Below are 16,990 nucleotides of genomic sequence, written 5' to 3'. Positions count from 1 at the left end.
TACAATTAACATACAGCTCTGGAAATCAAAAAAAAACATAGCGCATCAAAATCAGTGTGTTTAAACTAAAGCCATGAGGCCCACTTACTTTCTATTTTCATAATTGACAAAGATGTCTTCGAATACGTCAAGAGGCGTTTCATCGGAGCGATCAAAGGAGAAATCCAGAGTCATGCTGTTGGCGTAAATATCAGAGAGGTACTTCAACTTTATCAGCAAAGAGTCCGCTTTCATTTTCACAGTATATTTGCCTTTTGACAAGCATATGCTCTTTCTTTTTTTAAATGTGCGATTGTGATGGTTGTTTTTAGTGAATTCATTTTCTTGGTGTATATGTAATATGGTCTCAGGTCTCTCTTTCAAAAGAGATCTTGATCTCAATGAAAATCTCCTGAATAAATAAAGCTTAACTAACTAGCTATCTAAGAATAGCTAAATGACACAATGACATAATTAATTCAGTATTTGTGCCTCTTTTTGGAATGAAATCTGGGTGGTTGATGGCTAAAGTTGTTAATCAATTGTTAATTTTCTAAAACAGAAAATGCCTGCCTGATTCAAGACCTGTTGTCAGTTTGAACACATTTGGTTGTATCAAAATGAAAATCAAATTGGAATAGAGACATGTCAGTGGCAGTAAAACTAAAACCCATAGTGAATACATTAGTGTAGTAAATTTACCTGGACAGTCTCTCTTTGAAGGTCTTGCGGGAGCTTCGTCTGGCAGATACTGTGGTGAGTCATTCAGAAAAACAGTTAAATAAACATGTAATTCCTGCAAAGACACATCTGCCGTTTTTTTTATTTTTTTTTAAACAGGGTGAATTATTTTAGCTGCTGGTTGCAGCCAAAATTTGCAGCTCAATCAGCAACTAAAGCTACCTACTCGATTTTGCCCTCTGGCGTCCCAGTATCTTGAATACTGTGAGGATGCGGATGGTGGCTCGGAGGACTCCCCATCTGAACAGAGCTTCTGGACTGGATGCAACCAAGTGATGCACGAACGACCGCTCACTGCTCCGTAGAAGTGATATGACTTCAGGACGCATGTGCTCTGTGTTTTTCTGCCGGAAATCCTGAAGAACAAGAAATATTACAATTAACATGCTGTATTCTTTTATTCTTGCTGTAGTTACACAAAACAGAGCTCCACATAAATTATGTGTATTCACAACTTTAAACTTCACAGTGCAAAAACAGTATTCTTGGTGGAGGGAGCAGCATTAATCATTCACTTAGGTCAAAGATTTTACAGGTTTTTCCCACAGTGGCTTATCTAACAAGGCTACAGCAGACCCTCACTATGTTACAGTGTACATTTATTGAATTTCAAATGTTTATTATTTACTTTGTAGAACAAATATGTTTGCAGTGTGGGAAATATATACTCCACCTTGATGTGGTATTTAACCCTTCCAGCAAAGTGTTGAATGACAAAAGTCAGCTCTGTATTCAAGGAGGGTACAAAGAATGGATTGTCCTGATGTTGCTGCTTCAACTTGTCCAACAGGGTTTCATCTGTGGCCTTAGGAAGGCTGAGGATACACACAGAGAGGGACAGAATATCAATATCAACATATGGTATATGGGAAAGAAGGCTGACTTAGGTCAACAGCAGGTCAACAGCAACATAAAAGACACTGGGCAACTGATATTGACTTGCTGAGATGATATGAGGATACGCAAGTCCAGCTGGATTTCTTGTCATGACTGGTCAGCTGAACCAGAACAAATGGTGTTTGTCATTTATTGTTCAAAAAAGGAAATATTCCTCTCTTTGCCCTGACACCTTTTGTAAGAGTAACCAGACTGACCAGTTTGTCCCTAAATTGTATTAAAATGTATTTTGCAAATGCCTTGATTTCTTTGACCTGTATAATATTACCATCATATGTTGAGTGTGAGAAATCACCGCAGGGATCATGTCACAAGCAAAGTTCACCTACTTGCTCTCCTTATCCAGCAGGTTAAAGAGTCCGGTTGACTTCTCGCTGATCAGCTGAATGCAGCCAGTGTTGTCAGTGTAGTCGACGTTTTGCCAGGTGATGCCCTCTGACACATAATCTTCCTGGAATATATTAAATCACATTTACATAAGTAGGTCACTCCGGGAAGTGGATGTAAATCAATGCTCTGTGGCACTGACAAAAAAAAAAGATTATTAACAGTCAAACAGTACATACAGTGCCTGCAGGTTTTAAGACTCCTAAATGCCAACTGGATTAAAAAAAATATTTAAAAAAATCGAAAGCACCAAGAAACACTTAAAGGACTGCTTAATGGTGTATTACACCGCAGTATGTCTGTCTGTAAGATAATGTAAATTCCGGAATTTTGATAACATAATTTCAGATAATTACAGGTACACAGGTTACAAAGACAATAGGACGTCCAATAAAAAAGTGCTGCCCATGTCGAGTCCAAATAAACAATGAATACTAATCACCTCTGAATGTCATGAAAGATTAAAATAAAAAACCTACTTGCTCAAACTTGAAGATGTGCTGGTTTATGTAATACTGCAGTTTCTCATTGGTGTAGTTGATGCACAGCTGCTCAAAGCTATTTGTCTGGAGGTTCTCAAATCCAAACATATCCAGGACACCGATGGACAAACACTAAAAACAAAACAGGACAATTCATAACCAACATATAAAAAGGCAGAACACCGAAAACATGATAATGTTATTAATTATCTGCATTAAGTATTAAGTCTGCACATTACTGCCAAACCTATGTATATATGTATGAAAGTATTGTTGATCAATAATGCAACTTTGACTTCAGATTGCACGATATTGACAAAATGTGATATTGCGATATCGATTCTGAATATTGCGATATCAATATTAATTTTCATATTTTTAAACTTTTTAAACAAGTTTTCTTACAACACAAGGTTTATTTCAACTGACTGTCATATTTGACTGGTCCAACATGAATAAATAAATAAATAACGACTATGTCTACAGAACAGGACATGTTTTACTGGTTGTACAGTATAAAATAAATAACTAAAGAGAACAGGACACAACATTTCTTTCTCTTCTCTGATTTGTTCCGTTTTGTTGTCTCTATTTCTTCACTTACACGGTCACTCTGTCGAAATATGCACGTGTACTAACGTGTGCAAGTGGCATGGTAACTGGCCAATGAAACATGATTATAGCGTTTCAAGCGGGCTCTAAATCAATTAAGCCACACAGCCAACGGACGGGACGCAGCGCTCCACAAAATATTGTATACTTATTATGACACTTTCGATATAATATTGTGCAACGTGATATCGCGATAACGATGTTGAGTCAATATATCATGCACCCCTAATGAGTGCACAGACATTTTATAATCCTCTGTTCGGTATTGTACAACACTGCACTTAAAGACTTGTAATAGAAAAATTACATTTAATTGATGATACTTTGTTATATTTAAATATATGGGCAAATTAACTTTAAAGTTGAAAATCATGCATTTTCTTTTTTTTTTTTTTTTTTTTTAAAAGGAGGACCATTGGAAATATTTTACTCCCTCCCATTTGACTAAAAAAGTAGGTCTCCTGCAGTCAATATTGCAGTTTTTGCCTGTGTGACTTACAGAGACGGACTCCTCCATGTCTCGTCTGTTGAGCATTGCATGATTGATGTGAAGGATGATCCAGTCAAACAGAGCACTGTATAAAGACTTGGCCATGGACTCCCGCACTGTGGGGGCCTAAATGCACAGAAACATCAAACAAAGCAAATTACATCTTCAACTCAAATGAAAAAAGTTGTTGCAGACCACAACTCAAAATAAGCATATTATTATATTATATTCATATAATATTTAATAATTTCACTTAAAGGGGCAGCCATAATACTAAATCTAAACTCTATACCACTTGTAGAGTGTACTGTGAAACTACGATGGCGTTGGCGGTCACTACTCTCCTCTTGGTCAAAGTCTTCACCAGTTGCTCCTTTTTCACCTAGGAAAAAAAACAAAACAAAATAAACAAACCGTTATACAGTTCCACAATACTGTAACATATATTAATCACAAAGAAATCCCTACTAACTACTGTACTTGACAAACAGAACAAGCTGGAACACGTTCGTTCTTAAACAATACAGAGAGCCATTTAGGCGTAGCGATGACGCAGTTCATCTCTAGGAGTTGCACTGCTAGAGATGAAAATATTCTCAAGCTACTGGGATTTCATCAAGAACAGGGTTTTTGTTGAACACTAGAAATCAACCAGAGACTAGTGATAATAATTCCAGATGATGATTTAGCAGTTAGGATACAAAATCAACCGTTTCATTTCAGGAACATACTTTGAGCAGGTCAGACAGTGTGGACAAAACTTCATCAGGTCCGACCTCCAGGACTCCAGTGTTCTCTGACAGTCTGTATGTCACGTTGCCCAGTAGCAGGATGGCAGAGAGGATGGAAAATATGCTGCATAGTGGAAATACACAGACACAAACAGATGGCTTATTTCTGCCTGAAAAACATCTACTGAATTTTTACTCCCTATATATTTTCAGTTGCACTGCTGTATTTTACTTAAAGCTGCAGTGGGTAGAATAAAAAAAGCCAGAATTTGAAGTAGAGTGAGGCCTCTTACTAAAGGCTGAATTATAATATGCTGAAAGAATATGACAGAATTATTGGCCAACAATGCCAAAAATAAAGTGCCTACCACAGCTTTAAGTATATTCTGTGAAGGGCATAAGTCACAATATCCACTTTAACAACAAATCTGACTGACTTGTTTTGTATTTGTTTTGGGCTTCAAATCCGGCTTCAGTTTAACACGCTCTAACTTTTTTTTTAGAGACTGATAATTGCTCTCACACATACTCTATACTGACATTTGTATCTTTTGGTATCTTATTTACATTTCTTTTGCAGTTTATTATAACCTTGCTGCCAGTTCATCAGTATGTCAGTAATAACACAAAGCTGATGTGTAACTAGTGCATTTGTAGCCGACTAACAGCTTAACATTGCTGTGTTGATGTCAACATATCAGTGTTGCCTTCTACAAAGCACATCTAGTACTGTAGAGGCAGATGTTGCTGCTGTGCAAGGCGTTTGTTAATCTCCCCGAAAACCTCAACGCATAAAGCCTTATACAGGAAACTTAGGGGAAGCTCTAAAATAGCTCATTTTTTGATGCCATATTTTTTTCTGTATAAATTGACATTTTCCTGCATTTGTGTTTCAAACATTGAGTGTTTAATGCATATAGTGTAGTGTGTTCATAGTGAGCAGGGGTGGATGTTACAAATTACATTTACTCTCGTTTCTGTAACAAAGTTGTTCTTTTGTGTACTTTAGCATTATTGTATCTTGGCATAGTTAACATTAGGGGTCATGTTGCTGATATTGTAAAACTAGTGTGCACCCAATACACTTTCAGAACAAATATCACTGGGACCACTACAGAAAACTCCAGATGAACATTTTATATCCAGGAATTCACATTATAGACACTACTGCTGACTAGCCTTGTAACAATTTAGAACATTGACCAAACACGGTCCAGCCATATGCTAGTCTTGTTTTATTTTGATATATCTCATCAGCTACATTAGGCAACAAGGCCTACAAACAAGTTGTACATGCAGTTCAAGAGATACTTAGTTCAACTTACTGTTAATGTAAGGAAAATTATGCCTTAACAGACTATCCGCCTTAAAGTACCCATATTATGAAAAAATCACTTTTTCTGGGATTTGGGGTGTTATGTTGTGTCTCTGGTGCTTCCACACACATACAAACTTTAAAAAAAAATCCATCCATGCTGTTTAGAGTGAGATACGGTTTCTGACTGTGTCCTGCCTTCAGTCTCTGGGTGAGCTGTTCAAAATCGGCACGGCTTGTGACGTCACAAGCCGAAACAAGCAGGCTAACCGCAACCATTAGCTTGTAGCGTTAGCGTTAGCATGCTACCTCATTCTCAATAGCAAAGCACTGCTACAACACACATAAGTTCACCATAATCTACAAAAGAACTACTTACATGTGCGCCCTCATTTAGAAGTCTCCCAGCTAATCCTGCCTTGTAACTGAGCAAAGTTGTAGAAACAGCCTTTCTTTTACTGTCTATGGAGCTACATCTACATCTGAGCTACTGCACATGTGCAGTGCAATCAAAGATAGTACAGAAGAAGAAGAAGAAGAAGAGGTCTCACTCTGTAGCTAAAACAGAGACCAGGTGAAAAGAGGATCTGCAGCAGTGAGAGAGAGCGGTGCAGTACAACAAAAATATGGTGTTTTTTGAAAATTAAACCATGTAAACCTATTCTGGTACAACCTTAAAATACAATTATGAACCTGAAAATGAGCATAATATGGCTGCTTTAACAGACTTCATAGCTATTTTTATTTTTATGGACTTTACTTTGTGTACAAATATGTCTCTACTGGATCTCTGTGAAGCCCTTTATTAAAAGGAAAAATTATCATTTTACTTTGTCCATAGTTTCTGACTTTATGCATGTTACGTTTCCAACTGTACATTACTCTGTAGATTTACTCACTTTAACAGTTACTGTCTTCAGTGTGGTTATTCACCAGGAGGACCAACCTGAACAGGTTACAAACTATGCTGCTAGCACTTTTATGTGTATGCAGTGTCTTGAGGCAGCCAGGCAGTTGTTGACATGCTTGGTGCATTTTTCCCCTGCTTGACTTGACAAGCTCTGACCTGTTACTGACACCAGTATAGAAAGCAGAAACTCTTCGACAGCATTCAGTTAAAGAACAAATTCCTTTGCCTACCTACACACTTTTTTAGATTGCTACAGCTAACTGAGAGCTGGGCAGCATCACTGTAAATGTTGTAACACAGTGAAATGTTGTCGGGCCGTGTACAGAAAATATTTGTCTTTCAAATATTTCTGTAATTCCGATCTTTCTTCACCCTTTCAAAGCGACTAAGTGGGTGGGCTTTACTGTTATAATATACATTCCTGAGACAATCTTAACCTTCTGGCATGTGTTGTTGTGTTCTTGATGAAAAATCTCACGTCTGATAGAAAAAAAAAGAAGTAATTTATTTTTAGAAGCAAAGTGTTTGGCAGGTCCATTAACTCTTTTGTTGAGTTTTCCCTAAATGGTCATTATAGTTACACTGTTTAGTTTGACTCCAGCCTGCAGCACTCCAGTTGTGTTGTTGTGTTGTTCAAACTCATACATACTGTTTCTTGGTGGAGGACAGGAAGCCAACCATCTCCATAGCTTGATGGAGCCTCTTGTACTCCTGCCCAAGTTTCTCATCATCTAAATGGAGGTCTTCCTGGAGAACAAATCGGATACGGGGACAAAGGGGAGAAATATTAAGCACAGCCACAGAGGTGTATGCAATTCATTGATTTTCCTGTTTATATTTGAGGGTTTTATCTGATATGTTATTTGTATGTGTTCTCTATAAATAAAATGACTTTACTATATTAGATTTTCCAGGTTGTGTTCACACCTCTAATTGAGTTTCAAAAGCTTAGGATTGGTATCTCTTTGATAGGACAGTTTTGTTGCCGAGTCTTTCTGATTAATCAGGGACACACATGTTTAAATTCAGCGAGTGACAGCAAATGCTGCTGCGACTGACTAAAAGGAGCTAAAAGGCTTTATCAATTTATTTTTAATGTCTGAGCAAAGCGATAACAAAAACGTACAGTAGTTACTCATGAGAATTAATTAAGACTGCAGCTGGAACACTATAAATCATAAATCAAGAGCTACTAAAAACAAACAAAAGGGACAAAAGGCTCTAAACGTATCTGCATCGAGACAAATCAGCCATTTGTGGTGTCAGTACGTTTTCTTTTAGTCCACACCATGGGTTTTATTAAACAAAAGCATTTTAAAAGGACATAAATAAACAGGACTAAATAGGCAAAGGTATCAGGATGTGAACATGGCTTTAAATTCTCAATATAATAAAATTATTTTGAGGTGCACTGTAAGCCTAGTTAAAGTGCAGTTGAGAAGTTTCTAGATATTATGGGTCTGTCTCTGTAAAACATCTACCACTGGTTTTCCGCCCATTTGATAACAAATGACACAGTATGTCTTATACTCATGCTCCCCTGTCTCTATTGCTGCTGCTGTAAAGTGTGTGGCTCAAAAGTACCTGCTTGAGGTAGAGATACTCTTGTGGCTTTAATAGATGAAACTCCTCCTGCTCGTCTTTGGACGCACCCACCAGCAGATAGTAAAACACGTGGTAGTTCCTGCGGGTCAGAGGTCACAGCGCCGATACAGTCAGGGCTCACGTTAGGTTTTATTTCAACTCTATTATTTACTAAACCGGTAAAGATAGTTAGGTTACATTGAGCCAAAGGCTTTTGAGGGTTGTCTGCTTTTAATGGCTTATATTAGAGGTCAGGGTTCAGGTACAATTTGGTGACAATGTGAACAAGGTTGGTACCAATTAAGTATTCATTTCCATGCCCAGATTTTGAATGTATGAATAAGAAATAAAATGTGAACTATAAGTGTTTCTGTGAGTCTTCATCATACCTCTCCTTGTGATCTCTGGACACCAGGCGGCACTTTTCTAGTAGGTACTTCTCAATAACTGCCCTGCAAGAGACACACAAGAAGAGAAGGTCAACAAAGCCTGTGAGACTTTGGTGTGGTTGCCAACATTGTACAATTATGCCACGGAAAGAAAAATGAACTGTTAAATGTAACAAATATACCAACCAAGATAAACTGTACTGCAGAAGCCTTGAAGATTCACTAAATGAGTACAGGGTTGAGAAGGTTGGTGAGAAAAATAAAATATGATGCCTTACCCTCTGATGACACCACTCTCCAGGTAGTTGAGCTGGATGAACATCCCAAAGCGACTGGAGTTGTTATTCTCTGCAGTCTTAGCGTTGCTGAAGGCCTGTTTGAAACACAGCGAACCTAATTTTTCACTAAAATAAACAGACAAATTGTTTCTCAGAGACACTGGCACCCAGACCTAAACATAGCAAATGTTAATCAAATAAATCACTTGGGGTTGTGGATGGCATGGGACTGTTTGTGTTAGCAGCCTTATGAAACATTGAAAATCCAGTTGGTCCAACTCTGAACTAAGGCTGCAACTAACAGTTATTATCATAATCAATTAATGGGTTGATTATTTTCTCGATTGATTCATCTTTGGTCTATAAGTGTCATAAAATGGTGAAAAATGTCCATCACAACTTCCCAGAGCCCAAAGGGGACGTCTTTAAATTGATTGTTTGACCGACTACCATTCTAAAACCCAAAGATATTAGGTTAACTATAATTAAAGTACAGAAAGAAATCCCGTTTTGAGAGGCTGAAACCAAATAATTTAGATTTTTTCTTTCTAAAAACAAGACTCAAAACCATTAATCAATTTAAAAATAGTTAATTTGATTGAAAGTTGATCGACTAATCAATAATCTACTAATTGTTGCAGCTTTACTCTGAAGGCAAGCAAAGCCACTCTCATGTCTCTGTAACAACATCTGAGAATCAATCAGTCTTAAGACAAATTACAAAAACGATTGAAGACAATATTAGTAGGTATTCTCTAACTGATGTTAGGAAGTGTAAGTAAATAATAACTTAAAGGAATTGTATAAAACCAAACAGCAGTAATGCATTGCTTTTCTGAAAATATAATCAACGTTCTCTCTTTTTTCTATGATATATTTACAAATACTGAATCTTCAGATTAACAACTGGACCACCTTCTTATTTACCACAACATCAGCATTACTAATTCACTTGCAACACCGCATTATGTTTCAGTCCACCTAGCTGAACTATGACTGCATCGATTATGCACATGGTTAAGTGGCCACAAGCATTTAAAATAAAATATTCATCAATCAGCCTTTTCGCACTAAGGCTCGTGGATAAACAGAGTGGAGTTTTACTCTCACTTAAGACACAGTTCCGGCTTCAGTGGTGTTTTTTGCTCTGCTTATTCTGCTGGGTCGGTTACATTTCAGTGAAAAAAGTAATTTCTCTACTGCAGTACTTCTAGAAAACCATTACTGTTGCCCCTATGTAATCATTGGGTAAACGATAAATCAATCAGCTGATGATTGTTTGATTGATTAGTCAACCACGACAAAATGTACAGCTATCTTGACAAATTAACTGATAATTTCTAGTTTTTTTTTTTATCAAGTAAGCACACCCAAACATTAGCTCATTCCTGCAACTACCATGTGAGGAGTTTCAGCTTTTGTTCTGTTTCATATCATAACAAATGAAATACCTTCATTTATTTTTTACATTACATTTAACTGTTGTTCAAAGTAGGTAATTTAAAGCCATCTGTGAACCTAAACAATTCAACAAAAAACAAACTGCTAGAATAATCAATGATTAAGATAATCATTTGTTGCAGCCCAAGAGGAAACGTAATGATTGATCTCACAGTTGCACGGATTGTTATTCTGTGACTGGAAACATTCCAGTGTGAGCTATGCTGAGCGTCATGTCTTAACAGGCCAGAGCAATGCTTATGTAGACAGTGAGCAGCATACTGTACTGATCGCACGCTGGCGGGTAAACCTTTCAATTGCTGGAATGTTCCTACTTCCTACCCTGTGCACCTCTGTAAAACCAGTGTATGGTTTACATTTTCAACCAGATCAATCAAATTTATATGAAGAAGTTGAAAAAATATGAAAGGCATGTGGAGAGAAGATGGTATGTGGAGGAGGAAGAGAAACAGTTGTTTGCCACGTCCCAGTTCAGAGGCGGGATCCTAAGGGACACTATCACAAAGAAGGCCAGGTTGAACTTGCTCCTCCTCCCTAACAGAGACAAAAACTAAGAATGATGCATTCAGGTAGTAAAGAAAAAAAATCCAAGTATATCACCAAGAATTTGGCCTAGAAAAACTGCAACAAAGTGGGAAATACCAGCAGGAAAACTGGGACAAATTTGATGAAACCTGATTTGACAGAATGAAATGTGAAATGTGCGACAGATAATGGACACCTGGAAAACAATTTATTTTTAAAATTGAAACTGATTTAATGAAGACAAGTGTCAAACATTCTCTAGTTGCAGCTTCTCAAATGTATGGATGTACTGCTTTTCTATGGTTTACATCATTATAGATTAAATCCATTTAGATTTTGGGCTGCTGTCTGGCAAAATCAAGCCATTTGAAAATGTCACCTGCGAGTCTTGGTAACTGTAATGGACCGTTTTCACTATTTTCTGGCATTAATTAAACAAATAATCTACATATTAATTGATAACAAATAGTTGTTAGATTCCGCCCTAATACTTCTGCAGCCATCTGATTAACTACAAAGTCAATCAGGCTGCTAAAAAGAACAAACAACGGAGTTGGAGTTTAATGGAGTTTGTGACTCTCTAGCAATGTCTACTTGACCAATCATCACTATTGCATATAATTATGTGTTTAAACACATAATTTAACTTAAAGAGTGAACTTTTATAAATGATGTGATCATGCGGTATTTCCTGACTTTGTGAGTTACAAAGGACCACCTGAACATTGCATCAAACAACCGATGCAACTGGTGCAAAATGAATTGTGGGATTCTGAAGGCTGCAAACGATATGCTCCAGTTGCTCTTACAATTCAGACAAAAGAAGAAAATATTGGGATAGAAAATGGTTTCGTATATGAAAAATGGGACGGAATTCCGCCTTGTAATGCAGACCTCAGAGAATCCACGATTACTGAATTGAAACACAGCTAAACAAAGGGAGAAGAAGCAGAGTGAGTTTGTGAGAATGGGGTTTAAGCAAAGAGAGAGAGAACAAGAGAAAGAGAGGAGGCGGTTATATACTTTATGGCGTAGGTTTGCCAGTAGGCCTGGGTGAGCCTGTTCTGACATGTTCCTGCTTCTCTTCTTTCTCTGATGTTCCTTCAAAGACAACGCCCTGCAAATTTCCCCTGTGGAGCTCAGCAACAACCACCCGCCTTACTTAATAAAAGCAAGGTGCAGTCCCCTGCTGCCTATTGACTGCAGATCTCCTGATTCAATGAAACAACTTACAAGATACTTTGATATTTTCATTACTTACAACATTTTAAAGGGGCATTGAATACATGAGTAAGCTGCAGTTTCAAAATCGTGTGCAGTTTCTGCTACATACTCATGTCAAGTGAGATAACTTTGAAAAGCTTTAGGGAAAGAAAAATAAGTCCCGGTTTTGTGATTCCAGATAAAAAGTATCTCAGGGTATGACATATAAAGTAAAACCCTATAATGGCAGGAGGCATTTTGCAAATCAGCCAAACTACAGAACCATAAACCCCCCAAACAACAGATAAACACATCAACTGATCCTCAACACTAGAGTAGGCATCCTGTCAATATGTCTGGCTAGCCTCTTTTGATATTCCGTTTAGATGTAAACACTTGTACATGGTCTAGGCTGATGGTTGTGGCAGGATCTCTGTCTTTAGTAAGTTTCCTCTGTATTTATCTCCTTAATAAATAAATAAATAAAAAAATCACACCAAAACAAGCCACAATAGCATTTGTACAATCCATTGTTTTAGCAACATAACATTTTTTATAATATAATCTTACTTTTTAACCTAACCTCACTTTACTTCTACTTAACGTTTTTATTTCTTGCACTGTAGCTATGTTGCTTTATTTTTTCTTTATCCACTTATTGACTCGCTCTTTTCTTACTCTTATTTTTACCTTGAATTTGACTGTGAGCAACTGAACAATTTATAAAGTATTCTGATTCACTTTCTCCAATCAAGCCAAATCTCTGCCTCATTTGAACGCCTATCAGGAGAAGAGCACAAAACAACCCCCTGCAAGGAAGATCAGATAACAGGAAAAATACTTAAGCTGTTGCTTATTCAAAGAAAAACTTGTTAGACTCGTTCAGAGAGAGGAAGAATCCATATTTAGCCACTCTCTAACGAAAGGCTGGCCCCTTGGGATTGTGGGTGTGGGGGATGTGGTGTGATTAGTAACAGGCCTGGGTCCTATGCAAAAAAGGTTAGTTGGTCTATTGATGGATAGATAACTTGTGCACATTTGCCCATATTGGTAGCTGGAACAGATTTAACTGGTGCGAAGTAAAGCTCCACAAGCAACACATTCAAAAACAAAATTAATAAAACAATAGGTTTTGTATTTTAAATACAATACAATATAAGTGTTCCACCCCCCCCCCCCCACCCCCCCATAAAACACAATATTTGGTAAGTTCCAAGGAGGGGGGGTATTTCCCTAAAAAAGCATTTGGCCTAGTTTCAAGAAAGTGCATTTACAGAAAAATGTGGGCAAATGTGTCATCCTGTTACTCATTGACACGGTTACTGGCTGATGTGGTAGCCAATAAAGAGAACTTTTAATCTAAATAAGCGAGAGTGAAACTGAAGTTTAAAAAAAAAAAGTGTGAATTCCTAGTTGACAAACACTGCTTTGCTCTTTGGCGTGTTTTGAATTAAGGACATATCTGAGTTTCACAACAATCCATTTTTCTGTGGTTATTGTTGATTATGCTGATTTACTGCAGGAAGTTCAAAACACATAGTGCTGATATATATATATATATATATATATATATATATATATATATATATATATATATTTTTTTTTTTTTTTTTTTTTTTGTTTCCCTGTATAAAGAGTGGTTTCTTTATTTGGCACGTTCTGTTTTTGAACAGACGTGATTAACAGGTCTAAAGAAAGGATATGAGAAAAGAGTGGGCAGTTTGTATGAGTAAAAAGCAGTTTCAGTTAGACTCTGAACCCTGACCTAGAGCAACAAAACAAGGAAAAAAAAAAAAAATCCACACTAATCTGGTGATCAGCAAACTCATATCACCACGAGTCTATGACGTCAGGATGGCAGAGTCTTGCTTCATGTCACTCACTGCAGGCTGCAGCTAAGGCAGATGATCAGATGGTTAGATTAGCGAGATAATCATTCTCTAAATCAACCAACGACTTCCGTAGCTTTTCATATGACATGGTTAAGATATGTTTGAGAAAAATAATTGAGACTTGCTTTTAATTTAATTAATTTAACAACTGAATCACCCTTTTTTAACAATGTGTTGAATGAATTATGAATTACTCATCTGAAGTTTAATTGAGTAATTCATGTTATTTTGTTAAACAGACCAGACATAATAATACATCTAATGACAATTATGAAGCACAGCCTCAAATGTTGGTCTTACGGAAAACAGAGCTGCTTCAGCTTCCAGACTGTGAAGCACAGGTGGGACTTTGTTCTACCTCCAGGGCTGAAGTTAATGTTTACTTTGGTGAGCTGTGGCATTTATTCATGGACAAACTGAAACCAAAACTGTATATTTACTACCATTTGACAACCTTACAACTTTTTTTCTCCTCTGCTCGGATTGGCAACACCGGTCTGCTCTGAGCACATCCACCGTAACTCTCTCTCTCTCCATAAAAACAAGGGACAGCTTGAGCCCCCCACCCTGGCTTGTAAATCTCAATCTAAGGGATAAAAACTTACAATATAAGATAAATAAATTACTATCAAAACTTCCCAGGACCTTTGCAATGTCAGTACATTGCTTGCTTTGTCCAACTAACAATAAAATCCAAAGATATTCTATTTGCAATGATAATAAGGATAGTAAATCAAATGACCGGTAACTAGTATTGTTGTTGATTCATTTTGTGTTGATTGATCTTTTTAGCCCTCAATCTAAGAATTTTTAATAGACTGACAGCTACTATCTGACAACAGATGTGGGGCGTCAAGTGTTAGCAGGTGGCCAGCTTTACATCACAGGGACCTACCTCTAGCACCGGGCCAGACCCGAGGATGGTCCGTTCCAGCCCGCTGGAGTACGTCTTCTGGCTGAGGGCAGTCAGGCAGTGGATGAGATAACTGCGGCTTTCAGTCTTCCCTGAGCCACTCTCACCAGATAACACAATACACTGGTTAACCTGCCTGTTCAACATGGCGCGGAAGGCCACGTCTGCTATGGCAAATATATGAGGGCTTAGTTTGCCCAGTGGCTGGTTCTCGTACAACTTGACATACTTGGGATTGTAATAAAGAGGCAGGAACTTATTGGGGTTGATGGCGATGAGGATGTTGCTGACGTAGGTGTAGATTTTGAGCTTGTAGAAGCGCTGGCGTAAAGCTTCCAGAATACTCTTCTCAGTGACAGTTTGGAGGTTACAAAGGTCATCATAGTCCTCTATGCTGCTTTCTGCTTGGTTGCCTCCATTGTTGGCTTGCTGGTGCTGCAGGATGAAGTAGTGCCCCTGGCTCTGAGGGTGCCACCTCTGTGCCCCGGGTGGCCACAGCAGGACCCTTTCCAAAGGGCAGTCCCCAGTCTCCAGTAACCTCTCCTCTCCACTGCTCTTCCTGACCTCCAGCAGGCTGTATGTCTGGCTGGCATCCAGACCCAGAGTGGCCACGGCATTGTGGATGACTGCATCTGCCGTGTCCCCTCCACTGATCTGCAGGGGACAGTAGGCAGCTGTGTCCTGGGGCAGCCTGGGGTAGATCTGCACAACACGGACCTCTCCATCCTGTTCAGGGGGCCCGGCTCCATCTGTAGTGTTCATCCTGATATTCAGATATTCAGGCAGGCTTCAGCATAACTCAATGCCCCACCTCTCTGCCATCATCCACTGTAGGAACACACATACTGTATAATGTAACCAAATGCCAGTTAAAAATGAAGAAAAGAAAGTAGGAATTAAGGTAAAAGCACCTTGTTGATCTAAGATTGAGTCAATTTACATTTCAAATATACTAAATACAATAACATGCATTATTTCTGGTACAAAAACTTCTGCAAAGGACATAAAAACACATTCAACTGTATCAACATGTAAATGCTTACTGTATCAACGACAGTCGACACTTCGTCTTATCCCCATCACAATTCCTACATATATATCAGTCCAGGTGACAAATAGAAGTGTTAAACAAGACCAAAACGTAAAAATAAGTCTCACCTTTCAAGAAGACCTGCTCATTCCATCTTTAAAAGCCGAAATACTCCTGAAAGCGAAGAAAGGAGGAAGATCTCTGGCGCTACAATCTCCAATCCCACAATTTGAGGGTTTCTTCACCTGAGCTTTCCAAAAAGGTGAGCCAATAAAACTAGTTTAATAATTAAACCAGTTTTTAAATTATTAAATATTAGATACTGGATATACACTTGATATTTCCCAGCAGTTCGGGGACATTATCGCACTTAAAAATCACAGTCTCTTTAAGAAATGTAGGATTAACGTCTTCCGCGTCGTCCTGGTCGAAGAGTTAGAGGCTGACGTTACTTCCTAGATTTCTCCACACACACTGGCTCACATACACACACACATACACACCCGTCCACGAGGTGAAAATAAATGGTTTTCCCTGTACTGACCTGAAAGACGTCACACTTTAGCAAACAGGGGATAAAACTGCTGAGAAAAAACTCCACGGGACTTTGTGACAGAGAGAGGGAAGGTGACACTTTCACATTACCGAGGAGAAGAAGTTAATAGAGAGCGTTACGACTGAGCAGTTTCATGTGTTGTGATGGGTGAGCTGTGTGGTTTGCGCACCCCCTGGTGGAATATTCAGTTATCACAGTCAGAGTATATTTATTTGATCATCACATAAAGGCAGTGGTGTAGAGTTTTACTCAAGTACTTGTACTTTACCTGAGTATTTCCATTTTCTCTCACTACTTCTACCCCACTATCATACTTTTCCACTGTATTTTATTCCACTATATTATTATTTGAAACACAGCCTACTGTTGTATTGTTTTAGATACAGTAGATAGACAGACAGACAGACAGACAGATAGATAGATAGATAGATAGATAGATAGATAGATAGATAGATAGATACTTTATTGATCCCCAAGGGGAAATTCAAGGTCCCAGTAGCTTAAAGACATCACACACAACATACACATACATCATAAACAGGATGATAAAATAACAAATCCACATGAATAATATGGACCATAAAAAGAAAAGATACTAAATAAAAATCCACATGA

General features: G+C 38.0%; 1 protein-coding gene across 8 annotated transcripts in view; it reads right to left on the bottom strand.

Annotated features, from left to right (window-relative positions):
• Positions 1-16,467, bottom strand: part of myo9b (myosin IXb) — a 28,622-nt gene extending 12,155 nt beyond the window's left edge. For 3 of the 8 annotated variants that reach the window (XM_036005114.1, XM_031293905.2, XM_031293908.2), the window contains exons 1-15: positions 15,948-16,313; positions 14,772-15,617; positions 8,796-8,890; positions 8,518-8,580; positions 8,129-8,228; positions 7,194-7,291; positions 4,320-4,443; positions 3,881-3,970; positions 3,598-3,714; positions 2,484-2,618; positions 1,947-2,068; positions 1,394-1,535; positions 887-1,076; positions 682-730; positions 89-175 (exon numbers count right to left, since the gene is read on the bottom strand). In XM_036005114.1, the coding sequence (XP_035861007.1) occupies positions 89-175; positions 682-730; positions 887-1,076; positions 1,394-1,535; positions 1,947-2,068; positions 2,484-2,618; positions 3,598-3,714; positions 3,881-3,970; positions 4,320-4,443; positions 7,194-7,291; positions 8,129-8,228; positions 8,518-8,580; positions 8,796-8,890; positions 14,772-15,551 (2,192 nt within the window). In that variant the 5' untranslated portion in view covers positions 15,552-15,617; positions 15,948-16,313. Of the gene's footprint in view, positions 1-88; positions 176-681; positions 731-886; positions 1,077-1,393; positions 1,536-1,946; positions 2,069-2,483; positions 2,619-3,597; positions 3,715-3,880; positions 3,971-4,319; positions 4,444-7,193; positions 7,292-8,128; positions 8,229-8,517; positions 8,581-8,795; positions 8,891-14,771; positions 15,635-15,947; positions 16,315-16,363 lie in introns of those variants that run through there. The other 5 variants (XM_036005116.1, XM_036005115.1, XM_036005120.1 and 2 more) reach the window with 5 other exon arrangements.
• Between the last annotated feature and the right edge of the window lie 523 nt (positions 16,468-16,990).

This window comes from Sander lucioperca, chromosome 9 (assembly GCF_008315115.2).
Source record: "Sander lucioperca isolate FBNREF2018 chromosome 9, SLUC_FBN_1.2, whole genome shotgun sequence".
NCBI classification, from domain to species: Eukaryota; Metazoa; Chordata; class Actinopteri; order Perciformes; family Percidae; genus Sander; species Sander lucioperca.
This window is presented reverse-complemented; position numbering and strand designations above follow the sequence as displayed.